The 21,655-nt window shown below is 42.3% G+C and overlaps 1 protein-coding gene across 1 annotated transcript in view; it reads right to left on the bottom strand.

The window, feature by feature from the left end:
• LOC145401885 (kinesin-like protein KIF7) overlaps positions 1–3,466 on the bottom strand; it is a 291,971-nt gene extending 288,505 nt beyond the window's left edge. The window contains exon 1 of the mRNA XM_080273993.1: positions 3,269–3,466. Coding sequence (XP_080130119.1) covers positions 3,269–3,466 — 198 coding nt within the window. The remainder of the gene's footprint in view (positions 1–3,268) is intronic.
• Positions 3,467–21,655: the final 18,189 nt, after the last annotated feature.

Raw genomic sequence — 21,655 nt, 5'->3', positions numbered from 1 at the left:
AAATAAATACCATTTATGAGTGGTGTGGAATGGTTACCCTCCCAGAGAACTTGTTTTCTTTGGAGAAAGCCTGATAGAAAACACAGTAACGTGAGGAGGTACTGCTACCTGTATCGAGTATTTTAAACCTCAGGTGAGCGATTTCTCTATGAATTTTCGATGTTTCTCACCAAAAGCTGAGGTTTGAGTAAAAAAAAAAAAAAAAAATTCCAAAAATGGTCGGGATTGGGGGGAGTCAGTGGCGGAAAAGTGGTCAGGATGGGGCGGGTTAATATATACATGGATGGGGTTGTAAAGGAGGTGCAAGGTAGGGCAGTGGATGTGGGGGTGGCTCTAATGAATCAGGGTGAGATTTGGAAGATTTCGGTGTTGTTTGGTGATGATACAGTATTGTTGTGTGAAGATGAATGGGAGTTGCAAGGTTTAGTGAATGAATTTGGGACAGTGTGAAGGAAGAGGAATCTGAAAGTTAATGTAAACAAGAGTAAAGTTATGGTGTTTGAGAGGAATGAAGCCAAAGAATGCACGGTGAGGTTGGATGGCGAGGATATGAAGAATGAGAGTGTATTCAAGTACTTGAGTAGTGTGATGAGTGAGGATGGAACTTTGGGGGATGAAGTGCGTGAAAGGGTACAGCAGGGAAGGAAGGTTGTTGGTTCACTGAAAGCAGTGATGAGAAATAGGAGGTGAGTGTGGAAGTTAAGAAGTCACTGCATGATAGTATTGTGATCCCTACCCTAATGTATGGAAGCGAGGCATGGATCTTGCAAGAGGGGAACAAGTCAAGAGTGAGAGCAGTGGAAATGAGTTACTTGGTTGTTGGTTCACTGAAAGCAGTGATGAGAAATAGGGAGAAGAGTATGGAAGTTAAGAAGTCACTGCATGATAGTATTGTGATCCCTACCCTAATGTATGGAAGCGAGGCATGGACCTTGCAAGAGGGGATCAAGTCAAGAATGAGAGCAGTGGAAATGAGTTACTTGAGAGAAGCATGTGGAGTGACATGGAGGGACAGGTTGACGAATGAAGAAGTGAAAGAAAGTGTGGTTGAGAAGATTATAAGAAATACATTGAGGTAGTTTGGACATGTGGAGAGAATGGAGAATGAAAGACTGACTAAGAGGGTGTATGTAGGTGAGGTGGAGAGAGGGAGAGGGAGGGGAAGACCAAGGATGAGGTGGAGGGATGGAACTGAGAGGTATATGAGGAAGGGGGGAGTGAGCTTGGGGGAGGGTAGTCAAAAGGTGGGTGACAGAATGACTTGGAGGTGTTTTGTCTGCAGCCACCCTTTGCGGGATTAGGGCATCGGGCTATAGATAGATAGATAGATAGATAGACAAATTAGTTTGCACATTGTGAGGTATGCTACCATCAGTGGGTGGTCTGGGAGGTGGAGCTGCCCGGCTAGGATTCAGCGCCTCCACTTTAGCTTCCACTGCTATTTATGGTTTTTAAACTGTGTACATCTGAGTTTGTTTGGTACGCTGACATCCTGTCTAGTCAACAGGATCGGCAGTAGACACACTGTCGTGGGTATTCAGGTGGCTTTCTGTCATTTTGTTTGTTCTGAATATTTTTTTCTTCAAAAATCAACAATTAATCACCTAGAACGAAATTCATTTTCGATAAGAATGTTCAGTTCAGTTCAGTCGTAGAGTTGGGGTATTGCCTTTTCTACAGCACCCCTATTTCTCTTCACTTTTGTTCTTTTCCCTTCAAGTATTCCCTTGCCCACTGAGTTTGTTTTTTTTTATCAATTTTCAAAATGTTAATTACAAATTTTGCTTCTAATTCATCCAACTTTTCCCACTTGAATATTATGTTTCCTATATTTTCATTTTTGTCCCTGAGACATGGTTTTTGTAACTTATTATACCTTATTATGTCCTGATATTCTTTGCACTCCAACATAAAATGCTCTAAGTTTTCTATTTCCCCTTTACAGAACGGGCAGTCAGTATTTTTTCCTGTGTGCCTCTTTACATCCCTTAGGTTTAACGTATTTGATCTTGCCTTTAAAAAGATTATTGAAGCCATAATGTTATCATATACTTTGTCTACATTTCCCATTTCACCTTTCCACCTTCTGTTGACTGTTATACTTTCTTTACTCTGTAATTCATCTCTCCATTTCTCGATGTGCCATTTTTTAAATCTTTTCTATTAGATCTGTTTCCTTCATGCTTTCTATCTGCTGAAAGCTGCTCTTGATGCTTTGCAGATACCCGGTACTGTATCTTTTACTTTCTCCTATCCATTAATGTTTGTTGTCCTCCATACTAATTTCTAATAATCTTTACACCAGCTCATTTCTTCCACTCTGTAGTATCCTTTGTATATATATAAGCATTGCCCTCATCATTTTTGTCTCCATCAATGAAGCTCCCATCTCAACCCTAAGACATGCAATAGGTGTTTTTTACAGATCCGCCTACGATTGCTCTGTACACAGATGTTTCTATCCTTTGCAACTTATTTCTTGCATGCTGAAATCCACTATACTTGCTCCATGCAGAACAGATGGTACTGCTACAGCTTTCCAATATGCTTTACCAGCCATTAATTTATTACAACTTCTTCCTAATACACTATATAATAAAAAATGACAATCTTTGTCTTTTCTTTATCATTTCTTTTTTGTGCTCCTTGAAACAGTTCCTTGAGTTATTTATTTCTACTCCTAAAGACAGGTATACCTCGATATACGATACCCCCAGATGCGATACCCCACCTTAACGATGGGGGTAGAAATACCACCACACCCCGCCTCACGACGGCCAAACCCCGGTTTATCAATGGGTTTTCATTTTTTAAAACTGATTTTGATGGTATTTTAGACTAAAATTGTGTATTTAAGTTGATTTATAAACTGTTTTTTGACTTAGATTAATGTGTTTTGGCCATAGGTGGGGTGAACATTGTCATTTTGGGATACAGTTTACTATGCTTGATTTTTTCCACTTATGTTTGACAATTTTCAGATTTTATTTCTTGGTTTTAGTGAGTTATTTACAGGTGTCAGGCTTGGGTTAGCTTCTTTTACAGCTGTTAGGCCATTTAGATTGGCGTTAAACTTGTTTGGGGGCTCATTTGGGTGGGTTCTGGACTTGGCTGGGGGGAAACCTAAGGCTGAAAAACGCATCCCATTACTTTACGAGTTAAATCTACAGTACAGTACCTTGATATAATGATACCCTGCCTAACAATGTTTTTTTACCTAACCAACTGCATCGTTGAACCAGGGTATACCTATACTTATCTAACCCACCACCTTCATACCTTCAATTCTTCGTGCATTTTCCTTGTTATTAAAAATCATGAACTTGCTCTTCTCCAAGCTGATCTCTAAACCACACTCCTGATTGGCTTCCTTTAGTACTTTTAAATTACCGGTACTCTTTGCCTCTTCTATGCTTTCTGACAACTGAAGGTTATTGTCAGCAAAGAAAATAGTATTTATACTCATATCTTGGTCTCTGTATCCATACCTCTTTTTTTCTAGTTTCGCTATTATGCCAAGAGTTATTAATTTAAACAAGGTTAAGTACACCCCTGCCTTATTCCACTCATTACACCTAATTCTATATCTTTGTCTTTACACACACTTATTTTTGTTTTGTCTCCTGTATAGGTGTTAAAATTGCACTTTATTACATAGGGGTGTACTTTGTAATTTTTCAATGCTACCGGTACTATTTATTTATTAGGTCTATATGAAAACAGCCTGAATCACTCCGTTATTATCATTTTGTTTTACCCAAACCACTGATTGCCAAGGTCAACAGAATAGAACAGGTCAACCGACCAGCCAGTATTGTATACGCAGATAGGCAGGCCTTGGGTTGAGCTAGCCATAACATATCAGATAGGATTTGAGAGGTCTTGAGAGTGGCCTGCATCTCTCTCTCACCACTGTTAAAAGTTTTCTTTCTTTTTTTATACCCACTTCTTGTGCTGTGTTTTTCCTTTACCTCACCCTTTTTCACATTTCTACTGCTCTTTGTTGTTGTAAGAAAACAGAGTTCCCACTGATGTGTCCTTTGCACATGACATGCTTGGACTGACTTTATTACCTTCAATCCATCTTGTTTTTGATGTCATGCCACCTGAGACCCACCTCTTGCGTCAACCTGTAAAGGTTTAGCATGCAGGTGGGTTGACCTCTACTATTCAGTTGGCCTTGCTAATTGCTAGCCCAACAAATCATTGGTCTTATGTTGCACATGAAAGACAGCACCAACCTTGTATAGTCGCAGCGCGTGACTCTGAGGTTGTCAATTTTGTGCCCTGACAACATACCCGTCACTAGTGCGTCTGGTTTCGTGTAAAAGGTAATACGCCTGTGATCTGTGTGCAATATATTCTTGTATAATAATATCCATGTATAATACCCTTGTGTACAATAATATGATTCATGAATAATGATACGAAATTGGACACACTGTTGAGTTAGGTTGCCAGGGTACGATAATGACAACTTCAGTGTCGTGCGCTGCAACTATAGCATGGCGTGATTAAATACAAAAAGTCAGGAGTATATTCGATGCAGAAAAAAAAAAACTTACAACAAAAAGTCATTACGAGTTGAAATTCGGTTAACTATCGGTCGTTGTTCTCCTGTAAGCTATATATAAATGTTTTTTGCAAAGCTTATTGACTTTAGCCACCAGTACACTAACCCTGGACACAACCCTTATTGGCACTTCCATCTTCAGTTGCTACGGAAATAAAGTATTCTTCATTTTGTTCAGCAAGACTTCATCCTGAAGCTCCAGAAATCTAAATGTAAACAAGGCTTAGAACAAGTTCGTATACTTGATACAATAAATATAAAATATTGTATCTTAAAATATTTTTCCAAGCAACCTGTCAATCCACAGAAGTTTTAGTTACAGTAGACTCTGATCTGTGACTGGTGTTCAGTTATATCTCACTAAACCTGCAAAGGGTAAGTTACATTATTACAGCCATATATAGTTATCTTCGAACACTACGGATCCAAATATAATTTTAGCTTTTCTTCTTAATAGTTTCCAAAATGCAATATAAATTATTTAATATTATATATATATATATATATATATATATATATATATTTATATATATATATATATATATATATATATATATATATATATATATATATATATATATATATATATATATATATATATATAATAAGCTGTGTAATATCACAGAGGGCAACCCAACACCCCCAGAAGGAGCCTATGGAGGAGCAAATACAGCGCGATTGGACTCCGGACGACAGGGATATAAGTCCGCCAGGGCCGCTCTTCTCTATGACCTGGAGCTCGCCCGCCGTCACCACAGCAGAAAAGCGAGACTACCTTCCGGGAATCCGAGCGAGCCGACCACTGACAATCACGGGGTGGAGCTATTACTCTAGCTCCAGTTAGCACCCCTGAGAAGGCCGATAGCTGCTCAACCCTCCTACAGGAGACAGCCTGCAGCCGCTCTGGAGGTAACGAGGAGACGGCCAGTAGCCGCTCCCGTCTTCGTCAGGAGACAGCCAGAAGCTACTCTGAAGGTGCCCAAAACGAGACGGCCGGTAGCCGCTCAACTCTCCTACAGGAGATGGCCTGCAGCCGCTCTGGAGGTAACGAGGAGACAGCAGGTAACCACTCCCGCCTTCATCAGGAGACGACCAGTAGCTGCTCTGCAGGTGCCCTAAACAAGACAGCCGGTAGCCGCTCGACCCTCCTACAGGAGACAGCCTGCAGCCGCTCCAAAGGTAATGAGGAGACGGCCGGTAGCCGCTCCTGCCTTCATCAGGAGACCGCTGGTAGCCGCTCCGAAGATGCCCTTGAGTCAGCCTGTAGCCGCTCTCTTCCCCAGGCCACGGCCAGTAGCTGGGCCCTACAGCAGGAGACGGCCATTTTCCTCTCCTCTGTCACATGCTGACTCGAAACCCCCGAAACTACGACCCAGAGGGAGACCCCAGCCTGGAGGAGTATTGGAGAGCCCCTGTAACTACCACCGGCCTCTTCTCACTGCAGCCGGATCCTGAAAGGACTCACATGACGGACCCCAACTTAGGCCGACGCCACAGCCCACTCCTGACGGCGTCCCTAACCACCGGAGACCCCAGCCCCTGGGACCTCCAGACCGCCCCCAGGACCCCTGGGCAGGACATCCCTACACGCCGAAGCCAGAGATCTTCGTCCTCCGTCAGGCGCCTGAACGAGAGGTTCAGGCAGCAGTTTGGCCCCAGCCCTGAAGGCAAGACTCCCGCCCCAAGCCCTGAAAGTGCGGGACCCTTCGCCACCAGCAGCCCTGGACGAGAGAGGACGCGCCTACGCGTTATCAAGTGGCCCCTGAATACGGAGGCCCCTGGCGGAACTCAGCCCCGTCAGTAGTGAGGCTGAGTTATCTCCGCCGCCCTTGTACAGTACCTGACCGCCATCACGCCCAGTCCCGAACGTGAGTGACTGAAAGCACAGTGTCCGTGACATAGCGAAGTAAGGGCAGAACAGTGAGTTATCAGAATATGGGAAGTCAGTGAGAAAAGCGTCAGTAATAATATAACAGAGAAGTGGAATAACTAAGATAACAGTGAAACTGTGAACACGGCAAGGCAGTGAAATAAATGTCTGTCTCAGTGAATACGCTACCATATAGTGACACAGCCTCACATTAAGATCTTACGGAGGCCCCAGTGCAAGAGCAATAATTAACGACACGACAGACACACCAGTTACCCTGGCAGCAGTTAAAATAGTGCCACAAACTCCACCCGATATACAGAAACTAGACTTTTCCCAAGTAATAGTGTTTATCTTCACTGACCTAAAACCCCTGATTATAGTACTATTCACTTTACCCGATCTTGTCATAAGTATTATCCTGTGCGTTACTATTACCCAATATCTAGGCCTTAGAATTATCATAACTGTACTTGTGGCATCTGCCCGCTTCACTGTAGAATTTAGCAATACGCATGTAAGGTTGTTGCCTTGAGTTTTTGTGTCCTGCCTCTCTCTTATTTGTCTAAGCTCCGGTCTAGAAAGAGAACCCACCTACACCCTAGGCCTTAGAGGGACGGGAAGCCGACCCTAAAACACCTAGCATTACAAAAGGTTTCGATTTGAGTGATAAGAGAGCCTCTGGGGTGTGTAGGAGATTCAATAATAGCAATGTTGCAGCCCTCAAGGAAATGCTACATATGCAAACCCTCATTAACATTTATGTGCTGTCTTTTTTAGGGTGAGGCGAGATTTAGGGACAAAATCGGTGTCCTTCATTATGTAGGATAGATGAAACCCACGAACTGACAAACTTCTTGGGAAGATTACGTATTTAGTGTTTCTAAGAGAATAATACATTTATCGGGTATATACGTAAGTCAAAAAGAGATAAAGCTTAAAAATATAATCGAAATAGCACTGGCAAACAGCTATAAACATTTCTTGGCAGAAATCCATGCCATGTGCAATGGTTCCAGTCTCACCGAGGGAGCTGGGGTAACAGACTCGCGTAATGCCAAGGGTAGACACTTTCACCTTTCACTTGAAAATCTGGACGATGAAGGCTACCCACGGGCCCCTACCCAAACGTGGTGGGCAATATGGGAAAGCTACAAATACAATAATAACTAGAAGGGCACTCAATAGAGTGCATACCTCCGTAAAGGCCCAATAATCCTTTGCAGTAGTATGCATTCCATTTGAGTGCTCCTTCATCCAGATCCACTCCAGAATTTAACGGGTTATTTCCTGGCCCATGCCCAATCCCTCAACCAAGTTTCATGACGGATGTATGCGCTCTAGCGAGTCTCCCTTTATCCGATGGACTCCAAAATTTAATGGGTTCTTCCTGCCTCGTGCTCCATCCCTCCACCAAGTTTCATGAAAATCTGTTCATCAGTTTTTGAGAAAAAGACACACACACACACACACACACACACACACACACACACACACACACACACACACGCACACACACACAAACACACACACGCACACACCGCTCGCTGGTGCAGTGGTAACGCTCTCGCCTGCCAACTGGTGGACAGGAGTTCGCGCCTCGCTCAGGTTGCGAAAAGTTTCACTAACGAAGTGGGTGGTTACTGTCCCCCTCGAGCAAGGGGACGGGTGTGTGCGTGTGTGAAGGTCACAGCCTTGCCCTTAGATCGGACTATATGAGCTCTCAGCTCTCTTCCGGGAGGGTAAAAGCTGACGATCACGACCATCAAGTGATCCTGACCGACCCGGTGAATTACACACAAACACTCACACGCACACACACACGCACATACACACAGACAGACACACGCACACTCGCTGGTGCAGTGGTAACGCTCTCGCTTGCCAACTGGTGCACGGGAGTTCGCGCCTCGCTCAGGTTGCGAAAAGTTTCACTGACGAAGTGGGTGGTTACTGTCCCCCTTGAGCAAGGGGACGGGTGTGTGCGTGTGTGAAGGTCACAGCCTTGCACTTAGATCGGACTATATGAGCTCTCAGCTCCCTTCCGGGAGAGTAAAAAGCTGACGATCACGACCGTCAAGTGATCCTGACCGACCCGGTGAATAATTACACACTCAGACACACACGCACACAGACAGACAGACAGACACATACACACACACACACACACACACACACACACAGACAAACACACACAGACAGTTTGGTTTCAGAAAAGGAAAATCATGTGTTACTAATCTGTTGAGCTACTATGACAGAGTAACAAACACAATACAGGAAAGGGAAGGATGGGTGGACAGTATCTATTTAGATTTCAAGAAAGCTTTTGACACAGTACCACACCAAAGACTTTTATGGAAGCTGTACCATCAAGGAGGAATTCGAGGCAAACTGTTTTGTTGGATGCAAGACTTTCTCATAAAAAGAGAAATGAGGACAGTACTAAGAGGAAACTACTCATCATGGAAAGAAGTGACTAGTGGAGTACCACAGGGTTCGGTGCTGGCACCAATCATGTTTTTAGTGTACATAAATGATATAAACAGTAACACTGGAAATGAGAGCTATCTGAATATGTTTGCAGATGATGCAAAAATACAAAGGAGAATTACTAGCACAGACTCTTGTAGGGAGCTACAAGAAGAATTAAATAAACTTCATGAATGGAGTAGTACATGGCAAATGGAATTCAATGTGGACAAGTGTCATGTAATCAAGTTTGGTAAAAGTGGAAAAAGACCTGATTGGGATTATAAGTTAGGAAATAAAACCCTATACACATCAGAAAGAGAGAAAGACCTATTTTTTTTATAGGTGTGATTATCAATAACAGACTATCTCCGGCTGACCACATCAGCGAGAAGGTACGGAACATGTATACACTGCTTGCAAATATGAGAATAGCATTCACATACATAAATGAAGACATGCTAAAAAGGATAATAACATCATTCATTAGACCAACCCTGGAATATGCATCAGTAGTCTGGAGTCCTCATCTCAAAAAGCATATAGACAAGATTGAAAAACTTCAAAGGGCCGCTACAATATGGATACCAAGCTTAAGAGACCTAAGCTATGAAGAAAGACTAAATAAACTGAATCTACCAACACTACAGGAGAGAAGGAAAAGAGGTGACATGATAATGCTATATAAGTGCATATCAGGAAAGGAGAAAATAGACATAAATGATTACTTAACATATGGAGAAGCATCAGCAAGAGGACACTGCAATAAACTGCATAAGAAGAGAGGTGATAAAGACGTAAGGAAATTCAGTTTCCCAAACAGAGCAATTGATCAATGGAATGCACTACCGAATGAAATAGTGTGTGCCAAAACAATTCACAAATTTAAGGATATGTACGATAAATATGGTCTAAGACACGGGACAATACGAGCTTGACTCATTCCTGTAAAGATACAATTAGGTAAGAACAATTAGGTAAGAACACACACATAAACACACACAAACACACACTCAGACAGACAGACACACACACACAGACACACACAGTCAGACACACACACACACACACACACACACACACACACACACACACACACACACTCAGACACACACACACACACACACACACACACACACACACACACACACACACACACACACACACTCAGACACACACACACACACACACACACACACACACACACTCAGACACACACACACACACACACACACACACACACACACACACACACACTCGCAAGACAGACACAAGTACACACTCTGACTGACACCACACATCCAGACAGACACATGCACACACTCAGACAGACACACGCACACACTCAGGCACACACATGTACACAATGAGACATACACATGAACACACTCAGACACACATGCACACACTCAGGCACACACATGAACACACTCAGACATACACACACACACACACACACACACACACACACACTGACACACACACACACACACACACACACACACACACACACACACACACACACACACACACACACTCACATACATTCACACACACACACACACTCAGACACACACACACACACACACACACACACACACACACACACACACACTCAAGCAAACAGACAGACAGACAGATAGACACACGCACACACACACTCAGACAGACAGACAGACAGACACACACACACACACACACACACACACACACACACACACACACTCAAGCAAACAGACAAACAGACAGATAGACACACGCACACACACACTCAGACAGACAGACAGACAGACAGACAGACACACACACACACACACACACACACACACACACACACACTCAGACACACACACTCGCAAGACAGACACAAACACACACTCAGACAGACACATGTACACAGTCAGACACACGCGCACACACACACACACACACACACACACACACACACACACACACCTACCCACACACACACACATTCACTCACTCATTCACACACAAACACACACACACACACACACACACTCAGACATACTGTACATGGACACACACACACACACACACACACACACACACACACACTCCATAATGACCACATACTTTAGTAAAGGAAATTTGGAAATGAAAAGGGATAAAGGTAGAAAGCTGGATGATGATTTCTACGAAGAACTGGTTGAAATGGAAACTCACAATAAACTGGTGGAACGCGTACACAGACTAGAGATGGCTTTTCAGAATGAGATTGATGAAATTAAGAAACAGATGCATTTGCAAAAGGAAGAAATAGAAAAATTAGGAAAGGAAGTAAACAAGAAAGACACAACCATAAATGAGCTGACAGTAGAAGTGGGTTCACTTAAGAGAAAAATTAGTGAAATGGCAAGTACAGTAGTCAACAACGAGAGTATTATGGAAGAGTTCAAAAATGATACAGAGACAATTAGGCAAGTAAGCTGTCTGATAGATCTGAGCAGTAATATTATGAAGATAACACAGGTGAATGAAGCTGTGCAAAGCTACAAAAATGATGTGGAAACCACATATGCTGAAATGGTGAAAGTAAAGAAAGACCTGGAAACAAGGGTGAAAGAAAAAAGCATTAAAAATGAAGTGAAAAGAATAATCCAAAACAATCCTAAATTAGTCAGATTCAGCAGATATCAACATATCTATAGTAATCACTGGTATAGAAGAAGAAGAAGTAAGAAACAAGATCTCGAGACAAAAAGGAGATGGCAAATGTAATGAGCATATTGAAAGAAGTATCAGAGGATTGTAGTAAAGACACAGAGGAACACAAAAGGTTAGGGAAATACGAGAGAAACAAGTCAAGACCCCTAAAGGTAACCTTCCAGAGTGTAAACACTGTGGAGGAGATACTAAAAAATGCAAAGAATCTTTTGGAAAAAGAGGAGTTCAAAAATGTATGTATAAAAGGATGCCTAACACAAGAGGAACTGGAATTACTGAAAGAGAAGAGGGAGGAAGCAAAAACAAAAAATGAGGGATGACCAGAGGAGGAGAAGAATACATTTTTTTTTACAAAGTAATTGGATTGCAGGTACGAAAGTGGTACTGTACATAAACAGGAGGGAATAAAAAGGAGGAAGATAGTAGAACGGAGTCATGATAAGTATATAAACAAGATGATTAAGTTTATGTACTCAAGTGTGGATGGAATAGTATCTAAATTATTAAAGATGAATAATTATATCAGAGAAAATGAACCACATATAATATGCCTAACTGAAACAAAATTAACACCAAGGATATCAAATGACATCCTAAACTTAGAGGAATACAATATATGGAGAAGAGATAGGAACTTAAAAAAAAGGAGGAGGAATTATAATATTAACTAAGAAAAATCTAAAAGTCAAAGAAATAGAACTAGATAAATCCTCACAAGTAGAACTGACTGCAGTAGAGATCAATACATCTGAAGGGAAAGTAATTGTAGCCAATGTGTACATGCCACCCAGATCAAACACATGGGAAAGAGGCGAATATGAGGACCTGGCAGAGAGTACAGTTCAGAGTTTAAGAGCATTGCTACATAGAATGGAAGAGAAATCGGAAAGAATTATACTAACTGGAGATTTTAATACAAATATAAATTGGAATACTCTAGATATAATCAGCCAAGAAAGCTGTTGGGACAAAAAGCTCCTGGATCTCGTGCAGGAGTTTTTCCTAACGCAACATGTAAGGGAAAGCACCACAAAAAGAGGACTCGATGTACCTTCAGTGCTAGATCTTATATTTACTAGGCAAGAAAACGATATTGACAATTTAATACATCACCCTCCATTCGGCAAAAGCGACCATGCAGTACTAAATTGCAGCTTCAGGATTGCATATGACAGTTAACAGCAATGAAAGTTACAAAAAGAGCCTAAACTATAAAGCGGGAAAATATCATGACCTAAAGAAATACTTCTTAGAAATTGATTGGGAAAAGGAGCGCAGAGGACATGAATTGAATGCTATATATAAAAAATTCTGTGAACTTTATGAAATAGGAGTCCAGAAGTACATCCCACATCACAAAGAAGCAGAAAAGAAAATAAAGAAATGGTTCAATACAGAATGTAAAAAATCAAAAGAAAAAAGAGATTTGTTGTGGAATAGATACAAGACACAATAGTGAAAGGGCATATAACAACTATAAACAGGCAAGAAACGATTAAACAAGAATAAGGAGGGAAGCCCAAGAACAGTTTGAGGAGGATATCATACATAAAAGTAGTGATCAGCCAAAGCTGTTTTACAGCTACATCCGAAGCAAAACCAAAGTAAGAGATAAAATACAATCCATTACAGACGAAGGAATCACCTATACACAAGAGAATGATATTTGTGAAGCACTAAATAAGAATTTTCAATCAGTTTTTACGGAAGAAAAAGAATTTTGAGAGGGATTATGTGGAACATGCATGCCCACACGTACTACCAGATATACAAATATCAGAAAAAGTAATACGGGAGGAGTTAAGTAAATTAGACAAAGGAAAGACAAATGGTCCTGATGAAATTTCATGTTGGGTGCTACATGAATGTGCAAAGGAGTTAAGTAAACCATTATCTTTAATTTTCAAGAAATCCTTGAGACAAGGTAAACTACCTGATACTTGGAAGAAAGCAAACATTATTTCCTTATTCAAGGAAGGGAATAGACAAAATCCACTCAACTACCGACCAGTATCACTAACCAGTGTTGTAAGCAAGGTATTAGAAAAGCTTATAAGAAAAGCTTGGGTAAATCAACTAGAAGAACACAATATGATAACAGAAAAAGTTTGGTTTCAGAAAAGGAAAATCATGTGTTACTAATCTGTTGAGCTACTATGACAGAGTACCTCGTAACATACACATTACAGGAAAGAGAAGGATGGATGGACAGTATCTATTTAGATTTCAAGAATGCATTTGACACAGTACCACACCAAAGACTTTTATGGAAACTGTACCATCAAGGAAGAATTCGAGGAAAACTGTATTGTTGGATGCAAGATTTTCTCATAAAAAGAGAAATGAGAACAGTACTAAGGGGAAACTACTCATCATGGAGAGAAGTGACTAGCAGAGTTCCACAGGGCTCAGTGCTGGCACCAATCATGTTTTTAGTGTATATAAATGATACAGACAGTAACACTGGAAATGAAAGCTATCTAAATATGTTTGCAGATGATGCAAAAATACAAAGGAGAATTATACTAACACAGACTCTTGTAAAGAGCTACAAGAAGAATTAAATAAACTTCATGAATAGAGAAATACATGGCAAATGGAATTCAATGTGGACAAGTGTCATGTAATCATGTTTGGTAAGAGTGGAAAAAGACCTGATTGGGATTTTAAGTTAGGAAATGAGACCCTACACACATCAGAAAGACAGAAGGACCTAGGTGTGATTATCAATAACAGACTATCTCCGGCTGACCACATCAGTGAGAAGGTACGGAACATGTACTGTATACACTGCTTGCAAATATGAGAATAGCGTTCACATACATAAATGAAGACATGCTAAGAAGGATAATAACATCATTCATCAGACCAACCCTGCAGTATGCATCAGTAGTCTGGAGTCCTCATCTCAAAAAACACATAGACAAGACTGAAAAAGTTCAAAGGGCCGCTACAAGATATGTACCAATCTTAAGGGATCTAAGCTACGAAGAAAGACTAAAAAAAACTGAATCTACCAACACTACAGGAGAGAAGGGAAAGAGGTAACATGATTATGCTAAATAAATGCATATCAGGGAAGGAGAAAATAGACATAAATGATTACTTAACCTATGAGGATGCATCAGCAAGAGGACACTGCAAAAAATTACATAAAAAGAGAGGTGATAAAGAAGTAAGGAAATTGGTTTCCCAAATAGAGCAATTGATCAGTGGAATGCAGTACCAAACGAAACAGTGTGAGCCAAAACAATTCACAGATTTAAGGATATGTACGATAAATATGGTTTAAGACACGGGACAGTACGAGTTTGACTCATTCCTGTAAAGATACAATTAGGTAAGAACAATTAGGTAAGAACACACACACACACACACTCGCTGGCGCAGTGGTAACGTTCTTGCTTGCCATCTGGTAGACGGGAGTTCGCGCCTCGCTCAGGTTGTGAAAAGTTTCACTGACGAAGTGGGTGGTTACTGTCCCCCTAGAGCAAGGGGACGGGTGTGTGCGTGTGTGAAGGTCACAGCCTTGCCCTTAGATCGGACTATATGAGCTCTCAGCTTCCTTCCGGGAGGGTAAAATGCTGACGATCACGACCATCAAGTGATCCTGACCGACCCGGTGAATTACACACACACACACACACACGCAAGACAGACACAAACACACTCTCTGACAGACACCACACACACCTAGACAGACACGTGCACACACTCAGACAGACACACGCACACACTCAGACACACACATGAGCACACACACACACACACACTCAGACAGACACACAGACACACTAACACACTCGCAAGACAGACACAAGCACACACTCTGACAGACACATGCACACACTCAGACAGAGACACACACACACACTCAGACAGACACATGCACACACTCAGACAAACACACGCACACACGTGAACACACTCAGACATACACACGCACACAGACTCAGACACTGACGCAGACACACCCACGAAGTGGGTGGTCACTGTCCCCCTTGAGCAAGGGGACGGGTGTGTGCGTGTGTGAAGGTCACAGCCTTGCCCTTAGATCGGATTATATAAGCTCTCAGCTCTCTTCCGGGAGGGTAAAAGCTGACGATCACGACCAACTGGTCCTGACCGACCCGGTGCATTACACCCACACACACGCACGCACGCACATACACACAGACACATACACACATTCATACACCCACACACACACACACACACACACACACTCATACACACACAGACACATGCATACTCAGACAGACCTACACATATAGACATACAGACACGCAGAAAATAAACCTCCTGGCGGAGGTAACAATATTTCATATTTACTGCCCTTCGATAACAATAGAGGAACGTGGCTAAATTAGTTAACTAATTAAAAATGGTACAAGAGGAAGGCAGTGTTGTTGACCGTATGACTACATACTCTGATTAAATCTCCAGATGCTTGCCATCTTCGTATCCACTTTGCCACAGTTGATACGCCTGATTCGCTGGCGACGGCCCGGATACTTAATCCACTCTCTCGAAGACCGATGATCTGCCCTCGCAATGCAACCTTGTTGTTTCTTCTGTCCATGACGAACACCTTGTTTGCCTAGCGTTGCATTACTTATGATGCCCAGACAAAAATTCGATTTGCCATTGGTTGGCTGCCTGCTACGCCTGATAATAAATCTGATTGGCTACTTCCCCTTTAGTTCTTAAGAACTGCTGGGTTTCGTATACGTCGTTGGAGTATACTATGCCCATGATAACATATCAGCTTTTATTTGTCATGGTGGCCTGCCTGAGCGATTTGGGTGTGTGATATTAGGTATTATTGTATTACAGCACTGCATTCATCACTGCTTATTTTCCTTTATTTATTTTTTTTTCACTGTAGAACAGTTTCATTAATTACATCCATGTCATACCTGAATTGCATTCTGGTCATGGTTCTTGCATTATTCTTTCGATCCCCTCTCTCTCTAAAATTCATTCATCATCTAATCCTGTGTTACCCATGAGGAGCGTAGGAGCCTGGGCCAAGGCAAGTAGGTCCTAACATTTAAGATGAGGGTGACTGGCCTCACTCATCCCTGAGTCGCATTACGTGAGTAATAAACCCCAACCACCCCTTGGATATAAACGTACACAGTCTCAATCCGATTGGAGCACCTTAATTACCCACTAAACCACCAGGCATCATAATTTGGTTATACAGTTACTACCTAGCGTAGTAAATGGTTTCATGGTGCAGTACAGGAAACCATTTGGCTCGTCACTCAGTGCAGAGTCACCCATAGGCAGAAGGATGGGGTAATAATGAAGGAAAGAAAGGCAGAAGAGGGAGAAAGGAAGGACGGAAGAGAGGAGAGGACAGGCATCCAAGAGCAACACTACACCGAGTGAGTGGATGGTGAGCGCCCCCGCCTACCATCAACATATATCTATACCTATATCTATCTATCTATCTATCTATCTATCTATCTAGAGAGAGAAAGAGAGAGAGAGAGAGAGAGAGAGAGAGAGGGAGAGTGGAAAGGTTACAAGAAAGTCAGAATATAAGAAAGAAGTGGAGGAACGATTGGCCAAATATGAATTGGAGCAGATGGGGGACGTGGAAGGTGTGTGCAGGATATTCACAGAAGAAATATGTGCAGCAGGCGATGTGGTGTGTGGGATGAAGAGAAGACGGAGGGGGGTGCAAGGAACAGCGTGGTAGAATGAAGACGTGAGACAGGCTGTGGCACAAAAGAAGAAAGCATACAATGAATGGATGAGAAATAGGGGCGTGGACGAAGTTGAGAGATGGAAGAGAGAGTTATATGGAGAAAGAAAGAAAGAGGTGAAAAGATTAGTAGGAGAGAGTAAGAAGAGTGTGGATGAGGAATTTGGAAGAAATTTGAGTGTAAAGTGGAGGGACTTTAAGAAAATGTTCTGGAAAGAGGTGAAGAGAGTAAGGCAGGGTGGAAGTGAAGGTAGCAGGAGAGTGAAAGATAAAAATGGTAGATTACTAGTGGAGAAGAGAGAGAAAGTGAGCAGATGGAGAGAACACTTTAAGGAATTGTTGAACATAGAGGATGAAAGTGATGCGAGTATAAGTGGCTGGGGAATGGTTGGGAGAAGGAGGAAGGTAGGAAGACAGGAAGAAATCAGTAGGATAGAAGTTGTGGAAGCAATGAAGAAAGTTAAATTGGGGAAAGCCCCAGGAATTGATGGAGTGTGTGGTGAAATGTTGAACCATGTGGGAGAGATAGTAGTAGAATGAATGTGGAAGATGTGCAGATTGGCCTGGGAGGAAGGTAGAGTCCCGGAGGATTGGAAGTCAGGTATAATTATTCCCTTGTACAAAGGAAAAGGGGAAAAAGAAGTGTGTGGTAACCATAGGGGCATTTGCCTTCTTAGTATAATAGGAAAAGTGTATGGTAGGATACTTATTGACAGAGTTAGGGAAAGAACAGAGGAATTAGTTGGATAAGAACAGGGAGGCTTTAGGAAGGGAAAAGGTTGTGTAGATCAGATATTCATTCTTAGATCTTTAGTGGAAAAGTTTCTAGAGAAGGGGAAGAAGTTGTATGCGGCCTTCATGGATTTGGAGAAAGCATATGACAGGGTGGATAGACAAGGATTGTGGAAAGTATTAAGAATATATGGAGTAGATGGGACGTTGTTGAATGCTGTGAAGAGTATGTATGATGGTGCTAAGGCTGTAGTGCGTGTGGATGATGAACTGAGTGAATATTTCTATTTGAAGGATGGGTTGAAACAGGGATGTATCATGTCTCCATGGTTGTTCAATCTGTACATGGATGGGTAATGAAAGAGGTACAAGGTAGGGTAGTTGATGTTGGAGTGGCCCTGGTGAGAGGGTAGTGTTTGGAAACTCCCTGTACTGTTGTTTGCAGATGATACTGTGCTGTTGAGTGAAGACGAAGGGAAGCTGCAAGGCTTGGTGGATGAGTCTGGGAGAGTGTGTAAGAAACGGAATCTAAAGGTGAATGTAGGGAAGAGTAAAGTGATGGTCTTTGAGAGAGGTGAAGTCAGTGAATGTACAGCTAGACTGGATGGTGAGGAATTGGAAAATGTGAGTACGTTTAAGTACTTGGGTAGTGTGATGAGTAAGGATGGAGGTTTGGAGGGTGAAGTGCTTGAAAGGGTACAGCAGGGAAGAAAGGTTGCTGGTTCCTTGAAAGCAGTGATAAGAAACAAGGAAGTGAGCATGGAAGTGGAAAATTTACTACATGATAGTATTGTGATACCAACTCTAACGTATGGAAGTGATGCTTGGACGTTGTTGGAAGGGCACAAGTCAAGATTGAGAGCAGTGGAAATGAGTTATTTAAGAGGAGCCTGTGGAGTCACATGAAGAGACAGGCTGACAAATGAGGATATAAAGGAGCGTTGTGGTGTGGATGTGGATGTGATAGGAAGCGTTAGGAGGAATACACTGAGGTGGTTTGGCCATGTGCAGAGGATGGAGGGTGAAAGACTGACGAAAGGAGTGTATGTGAGTGAGGTGGAGAGGGGGAGAGGGAGGGGGAGGCCGAGGATGAGATGGAGGGATGGGGTGGAGAGGTATATGAGAGAGGGGGTTGTGAGTTGGGAGCAGGGCAGTGAAATGGTGGGGGGCAGGGTGACGTGGAGGCGATATGTTTGTGGCCACCCCGAACGGGATTGAGGCGTCTGCCAATATATATATATATATATATATATGTACACACACACACACACACGAGTACTATATATTATACGGTGTATGATGAATATGTTCATCCTCCATCATACGTTGCGCTAGGCAAGTCTTCTTTCGGCCCACGTCTCATTCAGCAAAGCAAGGCCTGCTTCGGCCCAACAGCACCCCTGAATATTCACAACGAAGCATCCATCTCCTTGATTGGTCCCAGCATCAAGTCATAGTCAGAAAGTCCACTCCCCCAACCTCTGTATACTCTTGCATCCAATACACACCTCATCCTTTCATCCACACACACAATCAATCATTGCCTTTCGTCCATTCAGTTCACCACCCACCCTTTTCATCATTCGCTATGTATACCTGAGGATCATTTTGTGCCTGAAGAGGGTATTGGATATCACCAACCCCATCCCAGCACAAATGTCCACTAAAGCACTGCCATTCTCATCCATCTCCGCAGGCACACCCCTCACCAACTACTCCATCCACCTTCACATTCCCTACTTTTCCATTCATATCTCCAATCAAAAACACTCTCTCAGCCCTTTCAAACTTTTCCATGCACGCTTTCACATTTATCCAGAACTCTTCTCTCACTCTGCTTGCATGATCTTATGTTGGTGCATACACACACACAATAGTCCACATGTGTAGTCCAACTTTCAATCTTACCCACACAATCCCTGAGCCAACTGATCCATACTCTCTTATATTCTCCTTCCATCTGTTACTCACAACAATGCACACTCCTTCTTTTGCCCTCTCATTCTCACCTGCTCCTGTGCATATACCACATCCACACTCCCATTCTCTTACACTCTCACCTCACCATTTAGTTTCAGTTAATCCACATACATCCATTTTTGCACCCTCAAGCACCTGGACAATCTCTCTTTCTTTCACCTCATCATTTGCACCCCTTACATTCCATGTAGCCATCTGTACCATGTCCTTTGTTCAGTCCTTAGTTGTCACTTTTTGGTCAGTCCTGGTCCGAGGCTTCTTGTTCGTATTTTTAGTTACAGTATTTGTTTTCTGGGAAGGGGCACTTACCCTCTGCCAACCCACTTGCTGTCACTTAGGGAACACATGTTGGTTGGTTATATGGTTACTACCCAACTTTATAGATGATTTCTTGGTTCACAGGAAATCATTTGGCTTGCCACTCTATGCAGAGCTATGCAAAAAAAAAAAAAAAAAAAGTACCACAACACTAAGTGGGTGGATGATTGGTGGCCCCACCTACAAAATCAAAACAGAGAAAATGGAGGACAGACTAATGAATTTTGAACACATGGCACCTCAGTGGTTCCTCCATGGAGAACCTGTTATCATTTTCATAACAATGCTCCCTAGAGGTAAAAAATATCCCTTGTCAAACCAACATTTTCTTGCTTTATTGACTACAGTATGGCTGGTTTGGTGTTACTCCATGGATAGCCTCAACTGTAGTCTTCCCAATTCCTGCACACCCATCTAAATCAAAGATGTAACCAGTCTTTGCCTCAGGTAGCTCGTATATCTTTACTCCATACTTATCATGTTTATTTGGATTACAAACCCTGAAAGCTAAACAGCCCCTCTATGTCACTGAGCCTTCCTCCGGAGTCAGATGTTTTTTGGTACTGTATAAGTCATGAATTTGTCTGTTAGATATTCCCTTACTATTCTAACCTTTATGAGTCTGTCAGAACTGTGTTCAAGAATAACTTTACTGTTATAAGTATGAAAATACTTGGCGATTAATGCAATATCACTTTGAAGTCATACAAGCACTGAAAACAGGCACATGCCACTTTTTACCTGTCTGCCTGCACACTGACATCTTTGGGGCTTTCATTACTCCCATCAACATTGTTATTCCCCCCAAACTGGCAATCTCTCATAATTACTTCATCCCACTTGATCCTCGATTGGTTAGAAGCACTGCACAAGGATTGTGCTGTATACATGTTATTTTCATCTGCCACATATTTGAGTAAATTTCTTGTAATAAAAAAATGAATAAATCCCAGAGAAGTGGCTGGTACTGGGACAATCAACCCAGGTGTCTCAGTAAAAATCTGAACATACAGTGCAGAGTTGTCAGTAGACCATGCTTAATCACCTGTTCGAACGATACATGGGGTTCTTGCACGTGGGACAAGGGTTCTTGGGGCACTGGCATTAGTCTGGCCAGAGGTGGAGGGAGCACTTGGGTCAGCAACAGGTGATGATGTGTCGACATCAATACTGTCCTCACTGCGGCTGGCTCCCACGTCACCACCCGCCTCACCACCACCACTGCCAGTATCACTCACTTTACTTTCTGTTTCCTCATTCTCAGCTACTGTTTCACTCTCTACCACTTCACTATCAACATCACTATTAC

Source organism: Coenobita brevimanus, chromosome 57 (assembly GCF_032717465.1).
Source record: "Coenobita brevimanus isolate Jiangsu-jjx chromosome 57, ASM3271746v2, whole genome shotgun sequence".
Classification (NCBI taxonomy): Eukaryota; Metazoa; Arthropoda; class Malacostraca; order Decapoda; family Coenobitidae; genus Coenobita; species Coenobita brevimanus.
The sequence above is the reverse complement of the archived record's forward strand: the minus strand, read 5'-3'. Positions and strand labels throughout refer to the sequence as shown.